Source organism: Halichoerus grypus, chromosome 9 (genome assembly GCF_964656455.1).
Source record: "Halichoerus grypus chromosome 9, mHalGry1.hap1.1, whole genome shotgun sequence".
NCBI classification, from domain to species: Eukaryota; Metazoa; Chordata; class Mammalia; order Carnivora; family Phocidae; genus Halichoerus; species Halichoerus grypus.
The window spans coordinates 93,241,375-93,261,869 of record NC_135720.1 but is presented as its reverse complement, the minus strand read 5'-3'; the positions used below and the strand labels follow the sequence as shown (position 1 = coordinate 93,261,869).

Sequence of the window (20,495 nt, the reverse complement as noted above, 5' to 3'; positions counted from 1 at the left end):
AAATATATACACATGTGAACATATTGGAAGGTACTCATGCAAACAAGCTTTATTAGCTTTATAGTAATCTGCCTCTATAGACTAGCTCACTTGGGTTTTGTGAATTTTGAAAAAGGTAAACCAGATTTGGGAAACTGCCTGCTATTTAAACAATCAACAAATGTTACTGAAGAAAGACAAGCAGAATTGTTGATAATCTTTTAGGATGGTTGATAGGTATATGGGGATGGTTCATTTTACTTTGTGGGTTTGAAATTTTACCTAATACAAAGTATTTTTTTTTTTGTCATTTGAGATAAAAATATATGTAAATATTTTAACTGTTGTCTATGCTGGAATTCCTCTGAATAGATCATAAAATAATTTCTAAGTCACCTCAATAATAATAGTTCCTATTAACAATTTGTATTTTTAAGCAAAAATTTGTACTAGACACAAAAATAACTCATGTGGCTATAAAAAGTACTATAAGAACTCTAACAAAATTTGCTGGGGTTTTTTTTCATTTGTCTTTGATGGGTATTGTAGGTAACTGAAATAAAACACCTTCAGTTCTGAATCTAACACTGGATTTTGTTGGAGAATCTGCAACCTCCCTGGCGGTGAGCACAGAGACACATAGTGACAGGCTGTGAGACATCTGTAATATCGCTGGCTCTTGATGGAGCAACGAGCTTGCTGAAGAAGCTGCATGTAGATTCCAGCATTAATATCAGTGATGCATCAAACCAGAGAATTTCTAGCAGTCAATTCAGCATGCAATATGGTTTCTTGGAAATAATGCATTTTCCTGTCCCCAAATGTTTCTCTGCACAGCTAACTTAACACAATAGAACTCATCATAGCAACAAAAACTTCAGCCCCTAAGATTTGTCATTGTCCTTTTAATCACTGTACATTTATTATTACCAATGACTCCCCATTTTAGTTTTTGGATCTTTAGCATAAGCACATGTTTGGAAAAGTAAACAGTGAAATAATCAATGTTCACGAATGTGAGGGAAGCAAAGTTGGCCTAAAATCTGATAATCATATCTAACCAAGTAATGGTGTTTTCGCAATGAAATTACAGGATTATTCTGTTACCTAAAAATGTATAAAATAAGAATCCAAAAAAAAAGCAGCAAGACCTTTTTATTTTAATATAAAACTATTCCAGTGCACTCCTGAAAAAGAAATAAACCCAGGTTTTTGTGAGTGTTAAAACAATGCATCGATTTGAAATTTTTTTATTTGTTTATATGCTTCTAACTTTTTATTGCCAAGTACATTAAATACAGATGTGTAATATAAAACATAAATATCATCTAAAATATCCTATATAAGATAACATCCTATGTATTTGGTTGGTTTTATTGCTACACTGCTTAGTTTTAACTGGTCTGATTTCATAGTATCAGAAGAAAAAAGAATTGGGAACAAAATCTCATGGGTTGGATAATCACATAAAAAGAAAAATACCATTTTGTAAATGAATGAAAGATAAAACATTCTTCATCAAGAGGCTTCTCCTGTGATGTCAGGTTGTCACACACAACAACTTTGCAATAACAAGCCATGCTTCTTCAGTGTACAAGGTCATGTTTAAACTTGGAAAAGAGGATGCATATAATAGCTGGGAAGTTCAGAACTGTGGACCCAGGGAACATTCCACATAATGCTGCTTGATAACAATGTGGTCGTACAAAATAAATATGATTAAGGAAATAACTTATGTTAGCATTTGCTACTTTTACTTAAATATAAATAAATCTCATTGAAAACATAAAAAAGTATTTGCTCGTTTCTTATTAGGGTATAAAATCCAGGGAAAAGATCCTTTTCTGGGCTGATTGCTTCTCTACCCCTACACATTAAGGCATTACCATTATAACTGCCTATGTGGCTCTGGCTTGTTTGTCTTCTAAGGGGCCATACTATATGTGGGATATAGAGACAATATCCAAGATAAATGTGCGTGCTATGTAGGATATATACACACTATCCAGGAAGGTTAACATTTTTATTGAAAAATGATAATTTTATTGAGATACAAGTGATTTACTTAAAAAAAAACTACTTTGTAGTATGTTTTGCCTACTAAATGTAAATAAAATTGTCTTTGCAAAACATAACTATTATTCAACTAGAATTTCTATCGTCCTTCCTTAAGATATTTTTAGATGTGTTTTGAAATTTTTATAGGTAATAGAATATATATCGTCTTTCTAATTCAGCTTCATATATTGGTTCTAAATGAGTTACAAATAAGAAGCAGCTGGGTGGCTCAGTTGGTTAAGCATCTGCCTTTGGTTCAGGTCATGATCCCAGGGTCCTGGGATTGAGCCCCACATCGGGCTCCCTGCTCAGCCGAAAGCCTGCTTCTCCCTCTCCCTCTGTTGCTCCTCCTGTTTGTGCTCTCTCTCTATCTGTCAAATAAATAAATAAAATTATTTTAAAAAATGAGTTACAAATAAGAAAACTAATGAAACTGAATAGAGTGCCCAGAAGGCAATTGATATATATGTATGTGTATATGTATGCATGTATTATGTATTCATATACATACAAATTTAGAATATGATTAAAGTAGAACCTTCAGTAAGTAGGGAAAGGAAGGTTTATTCAATAAATGATACTGAGGTAACTGGTGAATGAGAAATAATTATGTTCCTACTTCAAACTATATTTCATAAAAAATTCCAGATTAATAAAATGTAAAAATTGGACTGAGATTAAAAAAAATACACGAATATTTTTATGTTATCTGAAGGACAAGGACTTTCCAAATCCACAATTAGCCCTGCAAAAGTGTCAAAGAAAAATTTACTAATGTATGAGTTTCTACATGTGTGTTCTGCAGTCTTCCTACATGGAGATGATAATTACATCCCTTTTTCTGTGACTGTCTTTAATGCATTTGTCATTTTTGCGGCTCTTTTTCACATTTTTCCTTACAAAATTTTTGTGCTAATATTGTGCCAGAGCTTTTCTTCAACATTTACTTTATAATGACATGGTTTTTCCTCGTCCAGCTTTTGCATTTGAGTTTATGGTTGGTGAGAGGGGCCAGGGCTCCCTGCCAGGCTTCAGACCTTTCTAAGGCTCTCTCTTCACTGTCATAGAGACCACGGACTGATTGCAGCCACGATGACTCCCCTGAGAAATATTTTGTGTAGCCCTGTTCCCTTTGGTCCTCTGACCCAAGCTGAGTCTGGAAGGATTTCTGTCACCAGCCCTGCATTCCCAGACCCTTCACCAGCAGCAGCAAATAGTACAGGGCCCTTGCATTTACCAATGAGCCCTTGACCTTCATAGAGTAAGATTCTGCTGGACCTTTCTGAGATCTGCTGCTAGGAGCCCTCTTAGATACTCTGTGCATTTTCTCTGTATCCCAACCTTATGACTTCTGCTGAAGCTCACCCCTCAGTTGTTAGATTTACAGGTTAAGGAATCTGCATTTCTGGATGAGTTTCTCCTTTTCAGGAAGTATACTTTTGCTGGCACTTTCTGAGATCTGCTACTCATGAGGAGCCTTGATGTTCTCTGCACAATTTCTGCACAATTTCCTTCTAATAGCAACTTTTAAAAGTCCTTGGTTTCTGCAGTTATTATCTGTTGCCTATTTTACTAAAAATAGCAGGACAGGGTGTTCTGCTGTTGCTCTTTTGTTTTTCTCCTTCTTACTTTATTTGATTTCTTACAGTAAGGGACAAGTAAATAATGCTTACTTGAATGTTCTTACCAGAGTTACACCCATTGCTGCTGCTGTAGGATTGCTGGATGAATTAAACTCACCCAGTTAAATGTGAATCAGATGAACAATTTTTTTAGTATATCCTTTGTAATATTTGGGGTATACTGCACTAAATAATTACTCATTCATCTTAAATTCAAATTTAACTAGATGTCCTATATTTTTATTGCCAAATCTGGCAACCCTAGCCTATGAAGAGAATAATGAAATCCTAATTCTCATTCTTTTATTCAGAATATGCCTTCCCATCCTCCCTGAGGTTCTCTGGATCTTCCCTTTCCTTAATGTATTAAAATCAGGGAAATGAAAAAATATGCCTTGCTGTGCGTCTCTTTTTATTAATTGTGCAGGAAACATTCTTTTCCTTTTCAATCTGGATACTTACAGCTTTTAATTCTGGAAAATATATATGGGACATATTACATATAAATTATATATTTATAAATTATATATAAAGCATATACAAAGTATATATTTATAAAGTATATGTTTATACATATTATATAATATATATGATAAGTATATATTATGTAATAACTGTATTATTTATATTACATTAAATACTATAACATAAACATCTCAGTGCCCCAGATGGTCCTGGTTATTATAATTCCTTTGATGATGGTGGAGATAATACATGCCTCTTCCTTCTTCCACCCAAACTCTTCCTTGCATTGCTGTCCTTTGGGATTTATTAATTTTTTAAATATTTTTTTAGCAAAGAATCAGGAGAAAAATGAAATACCATTCAGTATTATTTTTCACAGATTTCCTGATTATTTTCATAATAGTCACAAATTTATTCTTCTAGATGAATTTTTATTTTTTTAAATTTTTTTTTAAAGATTTTATTTATTTATTTGACAGAGAGAGAGAGAGAAAAGCAGGGGGAGCAGCAGAAGGAGAGGGAGAAACAGGCTCTCCACAGAGCAGAGAGCCTGATGTGGGAGTCGATCCCAGGACCCTGAGATTATGACCTCAGCCGAAGGCAGATGCTTAACCGACTGAGCCACCCAGGCGCCCCGAATTTTTATTTTTCATTTATTTATTTTTTAAGTAGTCTTCATGCCCAGCATGAAGCCCAAAACAGGGCTTGAACTCACAACCTTGAGATCAAGACCTGAGCTGAGATCAAGAGTCAGGCAGTAACCAACTAAGTCACCCAGGCACCCCTCCACTAGATGAATTTTTAAATCCTCCTTTCAACTTTCTACTGTCAAAAACAAAAATGCTGAATTTTTTTTTTTGGAATTTTACTTAAGTAATTTTGTAACCTAGGGAGAATTTTCCTTTACAAAACTGATTCTTCCTGGGGCATCTGGGGCACCTTCAACTCAGGTCATCGTCCCGGGGTCCTGGGACGGAGCCCCACTTCAGGCTCTCTGCTCAGCGGTAAGTCTGCTTCTCTCTCTCCCTCTCCCTCTGTGATCTCTCTCACTCTCTCACTCAAATAAATAAAATCTTAAAAAAAAAAAAAACCCACTTAGAGCACTTGATCCAAGTATTAATACTTATTTTATTTATTTTGCCCCAGAAGAAAAGACATTTATTCTGCCCCTAAGCACCTAATATTCATTTAAAAGTCTTCCCTGACTTTTCCAGATTAAGATGTTCCTAAACTTTGCCTATGGGGTATTCTCTCTTGCTGCAGCAAGCTAAATGCACTTCATTTATTGTGACATAGGCAGGTCACTGATGTTCCTCTATTGTTGAGTTTTAACAATTTGAAGGTGCTGCCTAGATTCTGTTGAGATCCCAGTTTCCATCCTCTTTGATATGGTAAGAATGAGCACATTTGAGAATCTTTGGGTCTGCACCCATTCAAAGTCACTTTACCCGTAATGATGAGATGAGTTTCACACGGAATCTGAGCTCTGAACTTTGTTAAGCTCTTTGGCACTAAGTTTACTTTTGATTCCTAGGATTTAGAATGAAACTTTGGGTTCTGATCATAGGTACTATCTTCTGCCGTTTTGTTAAAAATGGCCTGTATCCGTTTTTCTCAGATCTTGATTTCTAAATACCATTTTCCACCAAAAGGAAAAGTGCTCCTTGTAGAAATGTCGGATTCCAGGGCGGGAGCACAGAAGGTACCAAATGTGCTTGGAACATTGTATGTTATGCCAAAAAGTAAGGGACTGCTCAAAGAAGGTTGGCCACCTGAGGCTGCAAAAGGGACTCCAACTGGCCAAACCCGGGACAATCTGAGCATCAGAATAAATTAGGACAATAATGGGTTATTACCCATTGAATAAAATAGAAATCCATGAATCCATAATAACAATGAATAGATAAATCAAAAAGTAAGGGAGATAAGAAGACCCTTCATTATAGCAGAACGCCAATTAAAAATATGGAAAGGGTGGTAGAGTTAGAAAATTACTATGTACATCTATCATAGTAAAGATTGATTAGGCAAGAATCATCAGAGGATACTAAATATTGAAGTGTAAGTTTCACGAGGAGAGGATATTTTCATGTTCTCAGTGTATTATCCCACAGATTGATTATAAATTACAAGGAGAAAAATCTAACTATGCAGCAGAAAAAGTGGAATAAAGTGGACAATACTTTGACCAGATGATTATTATCAATAATCCTCATCATCAATAAGAGTCAGATAAATATGTGTCTCTGAATGTGATTCCCTAAAAGCAACACAAGATCACTTAAGTAGTATTTTGGCCAGAGATATAAACTGAATGTGATCATGAGGAAACACTGACAAACTTAAACTGAGGAACATTCTATAAAATAACTGGCCTATATTCTTCAAAAATGTCAATGACATGAAAGACAAGGAAATGCTGAGAAACCATCCAAAATTAAGAATAAACAGACATGAAAATTTAAATTTAAAAAGGAAGGAAATCCTGCCATTTACAGCAGCATGGATACACCTGGAGGACATTATGCTAAGCAAAATAAGCCAGAAAGACAGATACTGCATGATCTCATATGTGAAATGTAAAAAAGTTGAACTCAAGGAAACAGAGAGTAGAATAATGGTTACCAGGTGCTGTGGGGATGTGGGAAATGGGATGATGTTGGTCCAAGAGAATAAACTTTCAGTTATAAGAGGTGTATGTTCTGGAAACCTAATTTATAGCATGGTGACTATAATAATGTATTGTATGCTTGAAATTTGCTAAGAGAGTAGATCTTTTTTTTTTTTTTAAGTAAGCTCTACATCCAACATGGGGCTTGAACTTGGAACCCCAAGATCAAGGGTCACATGCTCTACCAACTTGAGCCAGCCAGGTGCCCCAAGAGAGGAGATCTTAAGAGTTCTCACCACACACACACATAAATGGTAACTATGTAAGTGATGGATATGTTAATTAGCTTAATTGTGGCAATCATTTCACAATGTATAATAACATCAAAACATCATGTACACCTAAATATACACAATTTTGTCAACCATACCTAAATAAAATACAGTTTTATTTCTATAATAGCAATGAACAATCAAATTATAACCCATTGAATAAAACAGAAATCCATGAATCATAATAATGGATAAATCAAAAAGTAAGGGAGAAGGTAAGACCCTTTATTATAGTGGAATGATAATTGAAAATATGGGAAGGGGGCACCTGGCTGACTCAGTTGATAGAGAATCTGACTCTTATTGCAGGGTTGTGAGTTCAAGCCCCACATTGGCCATGGAGCCTTAAAAATATATATACATATGAGAATGGTGGTAGAGTTAGAAATCACTGTTATACACTTGAAACTAAAATAACATGGTATCTCAATTATACTTCAATTTAAAATAAAGACTTAAAAGACCTGAAACTGTAAAACTAATAGAAGAAAACAGGGAAAAGCTCATTGATATTGGTCTGGCAATGATTTTTTTGGATATGACACCAAAAGCACAGAAACCAAAAGCAAAAATAACCAAGTGGACAATATCAAACTAAAAAGCTTTTGCACAGCAAAGGAAATAATTAACAAAATGAAAAGGTAACCTACAGAATGGGAGAAAATATTTACAAACCCACATATCCAATGAGAGGTCAATATCCAAATATACAGGAACTCATATAACTCAATAGCAAAAAAATCCCCAAATAACTCAAGAAATGGGCAGAGGACCTGAATAGACATTTTTCCAAAGAAGACATACAAATGACCAACAGTTACATTAAAAAGTGCTCAATATCATTAACCATCAGGAATATACAAATCAAAACCAGAGTGAAATACCACCTCATGCCTATAAGATGGCTATTATAAAAAAATTCAAGAGATGACAAGTGTTAGCCAAGATGTGGAAAAAGAGAACCCTTGTCCACTGTTGGTTGAAGTGTAAACTGGCATACTATTACAGAAAACAGTATGAAGTTCTTCAAAAAATTAAAATAGAGGGGCACCTGGGTGGCTCAGTCAGTTAAGCATCCAACTTTTGATTTTGGCTCAGGTCATAATCTCAGGGTCATGTTGGGCTCTGCACTGGGCGTGAAACCTGCTCAAGATTCTCTTTCTCCCTCTGCCTTCCCCCCCAACCCTCCCCCCTCTAAAATAATTAAAAAAAAAAAAAAAAAAAAAAAGAACTGTATGATCCAGCAATCCCAATTCAGGGTATATATGCAAAGAGAATGAAATTAGTATCTTGAAGAGATATCTGCACTCCTATGTTCATTGCACCATTATTCATAATAACTGAGACTTGGAAACAATTTATCTGGATGACTGGATAAAAACAATGTGTATATATACACAGTAGAATACTATTATTGTGCTATTATACACAATAGAATATTGTTCATCCTTAGAAAAAAGTCAAATTGAATTTTGAAGAACTATACCAATTACAATAGCATCAAAAAATATGAAATACTTAGTGATTAACCTGACAAGATATGTGAAATATCTACACACTGAAAAATACTAAATGTTGCTGAGAGAAATTAAAGAAAATTGACAATTTGAAAAAGAAGATTTAAGGTGGAAGACTAACACTACCTGATTTCAAGACTTATTGCAAAGCTACAGTAATCAAGACAGCATAGTATTGGTGTCAAGATAGATAAATACATCAACAGAAGATAATAGAAAGTTCAGAAATAGGCCCACAGATATATGAACAACTGGTATTTGGCAAAGGTGCAAAGGTAATTCAGAGAAGAAAGGATAGTCTTTCCAACAACTGCTGCTGAAACAATTGTACATCCATATGTAAAACCATGAACTTTAATCCATACTTATCATAGGTAAAAATGAACTCAAAATGGATCATAGACCTAAAATTAAAAGCTAATTGTAATTTTCTAGAAGGAAACAAAACTTTGCTTATGCAAAGATTTCTTAGGGGCGCCTGAGTGGCTCAGATGGTTGGGCATCTGCCTTCGGCTCAGGTCATGATCTCCAGATCTTGGGATCGAGTCCCACGTCAGGCTCCCAGCTCAGAGGGGAGTCTGCTTCTCCCTCTCCCTCTGCCTCTCCCCCCTGCTCCTGCTCTCTATCTCTCAAACGAATCAATAAAATCTTTAAAAAAAAAAATTTCTTAGATATACCACCAAAAGCATGATAAGGTAAAAAATTGATAAATTAGACTTTGTCAAATGTAAAAACTTCTCTTTGAAAGACAACTTTTTAAAAGATTTTATTTATTTATTTGAGAGAGAGAGAATGAGAGAGAGAGAGAGCATGAGAGGGAGGAGGGTCAGAGGGAGAAGCAGACTCCCTGCTAAGCAGGAAGCCTGATGTGGGACTCAATCCCTGGACTCCAGGATCATGACCTGAGCCTAAGGCAGTCGCTTAACGAACTGAGCCACCCAGGCGCCCCTGAAAGACAATTTTAAGAAAATGGAAAGGCAAACTATAGACTGGGAGAAAATATTTGGAAATCACGTATCTGTTAAGGTCTTGAATCCAGAATAAACAACTCTTAAAATTCAATAATAAGAAAGTAATTTAAATAATGGGCAGAAGTCCATAAAAGGCATGACCAGTGAAGATATATGGATGGCAAATGAATGCATAAAAAGATTTTCAACATTATTACTAATTAGGTTAATACAAATTTAAATCACAATGTGATATCACTACACATCTATCAGAATATCTAAAATGAAAAAGACTATCCCAGGGGCTCCTGGGTGGCTCAATTGGTCATGATCTCAGGGTCCTGGGATGGACCCCTGCGGTGGGCTCCTTGCTCAGCTGGGAGTCGGCTTGTCCCTCTCCCTCTGCCTCTCCCTCCAACTCACATGGGCATGCTCTTTCTCAAATAAATAAATAAAATCTTTAAAAAAAGAAAAAACTATCCCTGCAACAATTACTGAATTGAAAGGCATGATCATATTTGGGCTATAGCCACATATTTACTGTTTGTTTTCCAAGAACTTAACTGAATGACTCCCACCTGCAACCTTTCACAGTACACGTTCCACTGAACTCTCACCAGCACATAAGAAAAATTGTTTAAATGCAAATGTCATCTAGATATTTAAGAGATTTAAAAACGGTTAATTTACATGCAGCTTTTGGGTCTATCATCTTAGCAGATGTTTCTTTTTCTCAACTTTCATCTTCAAGTCCCAAATGTAGTTGGTACAAATGCACCTGCAGTTGTAGTGCCCTTTGGAGAAATCAAACAGATTCATCAAATACTAGCAGGGAACATAAGTAATCAAATGACATGTTCTCATTTAGACCAGCAAAAACAGGCCTCCAAATGAGAAAGTAAATATCTGCTGGGCTCAAATAACAGACAGAGAGATAGGGGCGCCTGGGTGGCTCAGTCGTTAAGCGTCTGCCTTCGGCTCAGGTCATGATCTCAGTGTCCTGGGATCGAGCCCCGCATCGGGCTCCCTGCTCCACAGGGAGCCTGCTTCTCCCTCTCCCACTCCCCCTGCTTGTGTTCCCTCTCTCGCTGTGTCTCTCTCTGTCAAATAAATAAATAAAATCTTTAAAAAAAAAAAAAAAACAGAGAGAGAAAGTTAGCTGAAAAATTAACAAACAATATTTCTCCCAAAGAAATACTGCACTTGTAGAATAAAGATGACCTTGGTGACTACTGCTTTCTTATTTACACAATGAGAAAATTTGTTCTCTAAAATCATAGAGTACCAGCTTTGTTGTTTGAAAATCTATCAGTAAAAATGAAATATCCCTCCCTTGGCTGGTCACTGTGACACAGAGAACCAGCCTCATACCAAACCAAGTGCAGGGCTACAGATAAGGGGATTCCGGGCCAACAATTAGTATCTATGTTAACTCTGTAGTTTCCAAGTTAAAAGAAGTCTGTAGTCCAGACATGACCTTGAACTCTTTACACACAGCCCTAATTGGCTTTGTACCTACCAAAAGACTGCTTCACTTAAATTTCACCTACCTCTACCCTTCCTTAAAATTTCCTAATAACTCTGTTCCTTTGTCTTGTGATATGCCTCATTGTTCCTCTGTTGTGTGATCTCACTCATTGTAGGCCACAGCCAAAATCATAAAGGTGATTTTGTGGGACTACAGATTTGTCAGGTGACCTTGGGCGGATATGCTAGGAGAAAAAGCTTTAAAAGAGTATCGCCAGGAGGCGCCTGGGTGACTCAGTCGGTTAAGCATCTGCCTTCCATCAGGTCATGATCCCAGAGTCCTGGGATGAGCCCCACCTGGGGCTCCCTGCTCAGCTGAGAGTCTGCTTCTCCCTGCCCCCCCACCCCCACTTGTGCTCTCTCTCAAATAAATAAAATCTTTATTAAAAATATCGTCAGTAAACATTTGTTTTCATAAACTGTATCTCTTAACAATCATTCATGTGTAAATATTGAAAAAAGTCGGCCACTGTTTTGGTAAGGAAGTATCTGAGCAAACTATGAAAGAGCATTTTATCACCACTGATCTAGATTATCTAGACCAATGTTCGTATAAAAAGAAAAGGAAAAAGTAGAAGAAAGGTGGGGAGAAGAAAACAGAGTGATTGAGAGAGAAAGGTCATCTATTACACTACTTTAGCACAGTAACAGCCTAGAGGAACGCAAGCGCCTCGCTGAGAGTCCCTTTCCACTCTTCAATTAGGCGCGGCACAGGCTCAGGAACGAGCAGAACTACAACTCCCAGCATCCTGCGCGGCCCGGGGAAGGCAGGCCGGGACTGTGAGAAAGAAGCTCCGGGGGATAGCGGGCCAGAGCCGGCTTCTCCTTTTGAAGCGGTTTCACACCTCTTTCCGCCCGCGGCGTCGGTGGCGTCGGCGGCGTCGGCGCTCACGCAGGGGCGGGTCACGGCGGCGCGAAGCGGTGCTGGGCGGGAAGGGAAGTCGTGGCGGCGGCGGCGGTGGAGGCGGCTGCAGCGGGGGCAGCAGCGACGGCGGCGGCGGCGGCGGGGGCCGCAGGAGCGGTGGTGCTGTCAGTTAGGCCGTCGGAGAAATGGGAGACCCGGGGTCGGAGGTGAGTGGTCGAGCGTTGGGCCGCGGCATTCTCAGCCGAGCCGGGAAGGGCTTTGTGTTTTGTCGAGTGTGAGGCCTGGTGCGCGGCGGGGCGATAGCCTCCGCGTCTCGGGCCGAGCCCAGCGTTCGGGCCTGGTGCGGGTCTGAACGAGGAACCAGCGGTAACAATGGCCGCCCGGCCGCCCCCGGCCCCCTGCGCCGGCCCCGGAGGTCGCTGTTGCGGCTGCTCTGGCCGTGAGAGCGACATTTTGAGACAGGCTCGCTCTTCGGCGGTGTGCGTGCATCCCTCCTCCTGGAGGAGATTGGGGAATTCGCAGGGGCAGGTAAGTCGTTTTCGGCGTCGGCTCCCTGTGGCTCCACGTCTGCAGAGCCATAAGCCGACTCCATCGAGTCCTGTTCTTGGTCGGATTTGCATGCAGTTGTGCTCAGTTCGGTTTTCTCAAGAGCTTGCTGTGTTACAGAGCTCTTCCTTTTTCGTTGCTTTTGGGACAAATCTCTTCCTGCAAGTATGTGGCTGTATATAGATAAGCATGTTCTGCCTTATCTTTATAGATAATAGAGTCTGTCCCTCCAGCCGGGCCTGAGGCATCTGAGGCAACAACGGATGAAAACGAAGATGACATTCAGTTTGTCAGTGTAAGTAGCAACGATATTCGGGTTTTTCCCAGAATCCCAAACCTATGCGTGGTAAGCCATTATGTGATGATACCTCACCTGTCCCGTTCATCATTCAGCAGCGAGGTATGAATGTCTCGCAGGTACTAGACACTGGGGAGCGTGGCATAGGATTAGGACATTTCCCGAAGGGGGGGGTCTCTGAGCACCTACAGTGGCCACCGCAAAGACTGTGCCCGAAAGGACATGTTGCGCATTGAATCACGCTTCTCGTGCCTTCCTGAGCGCCATTTTATACTTACTTCATCTAGGCAAAGTTCTGGTCTTTTAGAGTGTGTGTGGAAGCAGGGCAAGAGCGTCCTTTCAGAAATGACCTGCAGGTTAGAGGGAAGGGTCGGCTGATGATGAGGAAGGAGGTAGAAAACAAGAAGGGTTGCAAGAACTCAAAATCTGAGTGTTCTGTAGCTTCATAACATGAAGGCAAATAGCTTGAAGACTTCACCAACGTCTGAGATCATCATGTTACAGCATAGTGCAAGAGTTGGTGTTCATAATGAAGATCCCTGCATCACCAGGAACACACATGGTTTTCAGACTTCCTTCCCTTTGGGACAGTGGTCTCTCAGCATTAGGAAGTGTAAATGTGCAGATTCCTGGGCCTCACTCCACACCGACTGAATCAGAATCTGCAGGTGGGACCCAGGAATCTTCACTGTGGAACAAATGAAAGGAAATATGAATCTGTGAACCATGCTTTGTAAAGCCTTGGTTTAGCGGGGAGGGGGTTATGATGTATTTTGGGATGGTTTTCACCCAAAACAAAGGTTCTGTTTAAAGTGGTATCTTAGCCAGCTAAAAACTTCTCCAAACCAGTGATTAGTTGAGGTTTGCTGTTAAAGGTGTATAATTTTTCTTTAAATGAGTGGCAGTTTCATGTTTGTTTGTTAATTGCTATAGGTTTAGGGCAACCTGATAAACCAATTTTTTTTCCAAATGTCAACTGTTTTCTAAATCAAATAAAATCTCCTCTTTAAATGTTGTGGTGTTAGGATGTTGTTTCTTGTTCTAGTAGGGTCATATGGAAATTCTTTACAAGATCATTTCCTTGACATTCTTCCCCATTAACAGTACGTATGATAACCCCCATTTTCTTTTTTTTGACACTTGGGGCCTTATAAATTTGGGGGTGCCAAGATAGGTTTTATGCTGATTCTGCTTCCCTGTGTTGTAGAGTAAGTGATGTAGCTATGGAAATTGAAGAGCCACAGTGTGGTTTTTTGGTTTTTGTGGGGTTTTTTTGTAATGAAAAGCATTTGGAAGGAATATTTCATGGGTCTTCGGGCAAAATAGTTTTGGTTCCTCCTGACTGTGGTATAGAAACAAATGAATGGGACATTATAAACTGGATGATATTTTGTGCAACTAGAACTAGGAGTGACATAGGTGTTATGACATGTGCCTTTGAGAAACAGAATCTACAAGATTAAGGTTGGAAAAATAGGTGTAAGTTTGTGTAAAACTGTGGAATAAACTATTAAAAATTCTTAATTAACATATCAGCTTTTCTTCAGTTGAAGTTTAAAACTCTCTTAATTTGGGGCACCTGGGTGGCTCAGTCGTTAAGCGTCTGCCTTCCACTCCAGTCATGATCCCAGGGTTCTGAGATCGAGCCCCGCATCGGGCTCCCTGCTCTCCAGGAAGCCTGCTTCTCTCTCTCCCACTCCCCCTGCTTGTGTTCCCTCTCTAGCTGTGTCTCTCTCTCTGTGTCAAATAAATAAATAAAATCTCAAAAATAAATAAAATTCTCTTAATTTAAATTTAATTTTAAATACAGAGAATCTTTTGTATGTTTGCATCCAGAGTTTTGTACATCCAACTTGATAGAACCTCTTATTTAATTTAGCCTTGTTTCCAAAAAGAGGATCAAATATTTGATAGATTCATAAAGAGAAGTGAATTATACAGGCATTCCAGGTTTTATTGCACTAGATTTTATTGTTCTTCACAAATACTGTTTTCGAAGATTTGTGGCAACCCTCTATGAAGCAAGTCAATTGGCACCATTTTACCAACAGCATCTGCTAACTTTGTGTCTCTGTCACGTTTCAGTAATTCCCACAATATTTCAAACTTTTTCATTATTATTGTATTTGTTATGGTGATCTATGATCAGTGATAACTCACTGAAAGCACAGGTGATGGTTAGCATTTTTTTTTTAGCAATAAAGTATTTTTTTTAATAAGCTGTGTACATTTTTTTAGACGTACTTAATAGACTATAGTATAAACATAACTTTTATATGCACTGGGAAACCAAAAAATTCATTTGATTCACTCTTATTGTGATACTCGCTTTATTATAGTGGTCTGGAACCGAACCTATAATATTTCAGAGGTATGCTTGTATACTCTAAATGGAATTCAGTATCAGAAAGAAGAGAGTAAAAATATTCCTACTGCCTTTATTTTATTTATTTATTTTTTAAGATTTTATTGTTAAGTAATCTCTATATACAACATGGGGCTCAAACCTACAACACGAGATCAGGAGTCACACACTCCTACGATTGAGCTAGCCAGCCACGCCCCTATTGCATTTAAATGGTTCCACAGAAAAAAACTGATAATTTAATTCAACTTTAAAATATACTCAGAGACAGAATTTATTTCCCTTTGTAACCCCATCCTATGCTGGGCTCTACCAGGGTATGCCTATTTCTCTTTTTTTAATAGTACCATCCAGTAAAGATGAAATGCTGCTGGGCACAGTTCTCTGCTTGAGGGTTCTTCAGATAGAAAAAGTTACTACTTGATGTATTCTATTATGGGTTCCTTAGTCTTCCTATAAATCGCTTTCCAGCCTTCAGTCTGCATTATAGCACAGCTTCCTCTTTGTGTTCTGCCATATACATATATGCGTGCATGTAGCTAAATAAACACAATATGCTGAAAGAAAGGAATGATAAAAATTTGTAGGTACAAAAAGAGCCCTTACCTTTGATACAGATTTTATTGTAATATACATACAGAAGAGTGTACTTCCTGATTGTTCTTCTGGCCTTCACTCTATCTTAGTACTACATTACTATTGTCTGGATTATCTTGTTACTAGTCTTCCCATACTTCATACTTTCCTAATGTTGAACCACAGCTCTAATGTTATTCCCATCTCAGCACTATTGATTGGTTCATTTACCTATAGAGTAAAATCTAGGTTTTTGATCCAGGTATTTAGGGCCTGGTGTATTCTGTAGGTAGTATATATAGGTAAAGAATTGAGAAAATCAGGGCTTGATGTTTGGTTGTGAAAGGATACGGAGGATAAAGCAGAGCTATTTAAGAACTCTGATTTTGAGCTTAGATATCTAAAAGATTATTGATAGTCATCCAGTTAAAGAATAAAGTACCATGATGTGTCTTTTTAATACTATTCCTGTACTATTTTCCATTTCCAAAGGAATCCACATGGTTTTATTCCTCTATGTAGATTTAGTTTCTCTTTCGGTTTTGTCATCATTACTTATTCATCTACTCTTGTGCTCCTTTTGTTTCTGATTATTCTGTGCCACCTGCAATCCTCCTTAGGAAGGAGAAAGTCTTGCTAATTCCAACAACAAAAACCTACTGATTGTAAATGCAAGTGTGGTTTGAATGGTTTTCATGACTTGTAAATTTGCTCAATTGCTTTTTAGGAAGGACCATCAAAAAGTGTTCTTGAATACATTGATCTGGTCTGTGGTGATAATGAAGAGCCTAGCACCTGTCATAGTGATGTAAGTATATTATATTTGTGGTTTTTCAGTTCTGTCATTAAGTGCAAAGTATGTTGGAGGTGGCTTGAACTGGCTTGCAAGAACTGATTGTAAGATTTTCAGGAGAAAAAGATTTTGTGAGCTGATATGTTAAACATAGCCATTATTAAAAATTAAAGTATATATTAAAAATTGAAGTATATAAAGTTACAAGGAAATAAATTATTACATTTAAGGTAGTAAATATTCAAAAATCATATCTTAATTTGAGGTTATTTACACCTATTGTATCTGAGTGGTAGAAATACTATATAACCGCATGCTCCTGCAACATGATTGGAATATTTACACCAAGGTAAACGTCAAACTACAGATAGGGGCTTGATTTATTATTTATTAATTATCTAAGCTTAAGAAAGTGGTGGATAAAATGTTAATTCAGATTAAGCCTAAAAATGTGATACATCTCTAAATTGCTGGACTGTGTGCTATATGAACAATTGAGGAAACCTTGTAATACTTGAAAACTCTTCTTTGAGTCAGGAAAGATGTTGATGTCATTGATGAGCGAGTGGAGTTCTGGTATACATCTTCACTTCTTCACTTTTCATCTTATTAAATGAAAATATTAACCACTTTTCACATTGAAACTATACTCATTTGTAAATCATGAGCAACTTCTTTGTTCAATTGGATGTTAATCAAACATTCGATTTCGTGACATTATTGGCTATGAAATTTTTAAAACCACGCCTGGCTGACTCAGGAGGAGCATGCAACTTTTGATTTCAGGATCGTGAGTTCAAGCCCCACATTGGGTGTAGAGATTACTAAAAAAATAAACTTTATAAAAAACTGATAGTGAATTTTTCAACAAATAGCAAATCATATTGAAGTTGTAGGTACAAATTGAAAATCAACGTAAGTATTTTAATTCAAAATTTATTTCTAAAATTATATAAAGAAATCATTAACAGAAATTTTTACATTAACCTTTAAAGTGTTGTCAAGAACTTTACTTATACATGTAAAATTATTTTTCAGATTCTGTTCCCTAAAATGCCAAAACGGCAGGGAGATTTTTTGCGTTTTTTAAATGTGAAGAAGGTGAAAACAGACACAGAAAGTAATAGCAAAAATCATTGTGGATTGTCTAAGTCAAAGGAATCAAATTTCAAATATGTTGAACAACCAATCATTGAAGAAAATCCATCATGTTCATCAAAGGAAGAAACAGATAATCTTGTGCTTCCAGATTGTTGGAATGAAAAACAAGCATTTATGTTTACAGAACAGTACAAATGGCTTGAAATAAAAGAAGGTAGATTAGGATGTAAGGATTGTTCAACAGTTCGGCACTTGGGATCGAAAGCAGAAAAGCATGTCCACGTGTCCAAGGAATGGATTGCATATTTAGTAACCCCTAATGGCAGTAATAAAACTACTAGACAGGCTTCTCTGCGGAAAAAAATTAGGGAACACGATGTTTCTAAAGCCCATGGTAAAATTCAGGATTTGTTAAAGGAATCAGTTAATGACTCAATTTCTGATTTAGTGCATAAACAAAATAATAAAAATGTTGATGCTACAGTAAAAGTTTTCAATACTGTTTACAGTTTAGTAAAACATAATAGACCTTTATCTGATATTGAGGGGGCAATAGAATTACAAGAGAAAAATGGAGAGGTCAACTGTTTAAATACACGATACAGTGCAACAAGAATAGCAGAACATATTGCAAAAGAAATGAAAATGAAGATATTTAAGAATATTATAGAAGAGAATGCCAAAATCTGCATCATAATTGATGAGGCATCTACAGTTTCGAAGAAAAGCACTCTAGTGATTTATCTCCAGTGCACAGTTCAGTCGGCTCCTGCACCAGTTATGTTATTTGTTGCTTTAAAAGAATTGGTGTCAACTTCAGCAGAGTGTATTTTCAATACAATACTGAGTTCTTTAAATGATTGTGGCTTTACTAATGAATATTTGAAAGCAAATTTAATTGCATTTTGTTCTGATGGTGCTAATACAATCCTGGGGAAAAAGTCTGGAGTAGCTACAAAGTTGTTAGAAAATTTTCCTAAAATCATTATTTGGAACTGTTTAAACTATCGATTGCAATTGTCACTTGATGATTCAATATCTGAAATAAAACAAGTTAATCATTTTAAACTATTTCTTGATAAAATTTATTCCATTTATCACCAGTCTAATAAAAATCAAAACAGGCTTTTAGAAACTGTAGCTAAAGATCTTGAAATTGAAATTATTAAAATTGGGCGGGTAATGGGACCAAGATGGGCGGCATGTAGTTTACAAGCTGCTACTGCTGTATGGCATGCATATCCTGTACTATATATGCATTTCTCTGATTCTTACTCTGGTTTGGCAAAGAGATTAGCTAACATTCATTTTTTGCAAGACCTTGCTTTAATGATTGACATTCTTGAAGAATTTTCACTACTTTCAACTGCATTACAGTCCAGATCAACTAACATTCAGAAAGCACAAAAATTGATCAAACGTACCATAAGAGCTTTGGAAAATTTAAAAATTGGTACTGGAAAGCATGAGTCTCAAATTGAAGGTTTGATTAAGTCAGATAAGTTTAAAGATATTCCATTTAATAAAAATAATAAATATAATGCTCTTCCTAGGAGTATGTTAATAGAAAATATAATTGAACACATGCATTTACGTCTTGTATCTGACAGAAACCATGATGAAAGTATTTTTAATTATTTTGACTTGCTAGAACCTTCTACATGGCCTTATGAAGAAATAACTTCACCATGGATAGCTGGTGAAAAAAAATTATTTCATCTATGTGAAATTTTAAAATACAAAATTGATTTGAATGATTTTCGGGAATTTGTAAATAATAATATAAAATCAAACAATGTTTCGATTCCTACAACTATACAAAAAGCTAAAAAGATAGTTAACACTATTGCAATCAATAATGCTGAAGCTGAAAGAGGTTTCAATTTAATGAACATAATTTGTACAAGGGTGAGAAATAGTTTAACAATCAATCACATATCAGATCTAATGACAATAAATTTATTGGGGAAGGAGTTAGCAGATTGGGATGCAACTCCATTTGTAAAGTCCTGGTCAAATTGTAACCATAGGTTGGCTACAGATACAAGAGTTAGGCAAAAATCAACAAAAGCCTTCTTTGGGAATCAGTTGGCTATATGGAATTTACAATAAAGGGTATTATATATGTTACCATTTGTAAATTGTGTGCTGTACATCTTATATATAAAACATTTTTTTTGAAAGCCCATTGTTAAACTTTTATTAACACGTTTCAAAGGCATTCTCCAAAGAGATAAAGTTGATTGTTTTTAGGAGCTATATAGTTTTTTAGAGATTGGCCCATGTCTCCTAGAGTAGCCCATGGTGCATATTACAAGGAGTCCTGTATAGAACATCCAACCATTTCCATTTCTGTTGCCTTTTAGTAAGGATGCAAAAGTTCAAAGCCCTGGAAATTATATGAAATAAATGAGAAATGGAATAAAAACTGCAAACCTTTTGGCTGTTAATAATAACTTCTGTATGTGCTAATACAGTAATCTCTAGCTATGTGTGGCTATTACGCACTTGAAATGAGCTCAGTAGGACTAAGTTAATTTTTTATTTAATTTTAATTATAAAAATGCAGTGTAAAATATTTTTAACTCAACTTTTTTTTTTTAGAAATACATTTAACTTGTTACCTTGCTCATGATTCTTGCAGTGTGCCTGTCAAACTCCTGTGTCATGTGTAATATTACTTAAAAACATATCAGTGAATTGGTGTCAACAGATGGATTCAGTGCACATTATTTTTTTCTATGAATTGGATGTAACATAGCATCTTTACCTGAGTATTTTATATAGACAATAGGAATTACAGTGATAACTTAATGTAAATCATAATTGATAATTAAATTGAAATATTTATTTTAAATATTTTTCTAGTTCAGACATGAATATGCACATT

At 36.7% G+C, this 20,495-nt stretch overlaps 2 protein-coding genes across 5 annotated transcripts in view; both read left to right on the top strand.

Annotated features, from left to right (window-relative positions):
- The window catches only part of BEND6 (BEN domain containing 6), a 55,264-nt gene extending 54,005 nt beyond the window's left edge, over window positions 1-1,259 (top strand). For both annotated transcript variants that reach the window (XM_078055191.1, XM_036117879.2), the window contains exon 5: window positions 529-1,259. The gene's annotated coding sequence lies outside the window, so the exon portion shown is untranslated. The remainder of the gene's footprint in view (window positions 1-528) is intronic.
- A 10,573-nt stretch (window positions 1,260-11,832) lies between these two features.
- On the top strand, window positions 11,833-20,440 carry KIAA1586 (KIAA1586 ortholog). Of its 3 annotated transcripts, XM_036117880.2 has the most exons (4): window positions 11,833-12,132; window positions 12,684-12,767; window positions 16,439-16,519; window positions 17,543-20,434. In XM_036117880.2, the coding sequence occupies exons 1-4, from the start codon at window positions 12,112-12,114 to the stop codon at window positions 19,715-19,717; spliced, it is 2,361 nt and encodes a 786-aa protein (XP_035973773.2). In that variant the 5' UTR covers window positions 11,833-12,111; the 3' UTR covers window positions 19,718-20,434. The 3 variants fall into 3 exon arrangements, with proteins under 3 accessions (XP_035973773.2, XP_077911316.1, XP_035973775.2); XM_078055190.1 differs by lacking the exons at window positions 11,833-12,132; window positions 12,684-12,767 and adding an exon at window positions 17,042-17,080 and having other exon boundaries at window positions 17,543-20,440; XM_036117882.2 differs by lacking the exons at window positions 11,833-12,132; window positions 12,684-12,767; window positions 16,439-16,519 and adding an exon at window positions 17,087-17,419 and having other exon boundaries at window positions 17,543-20,440.
- Window positions 20,441-20,495: the final 55 nt, after the last annotated feature.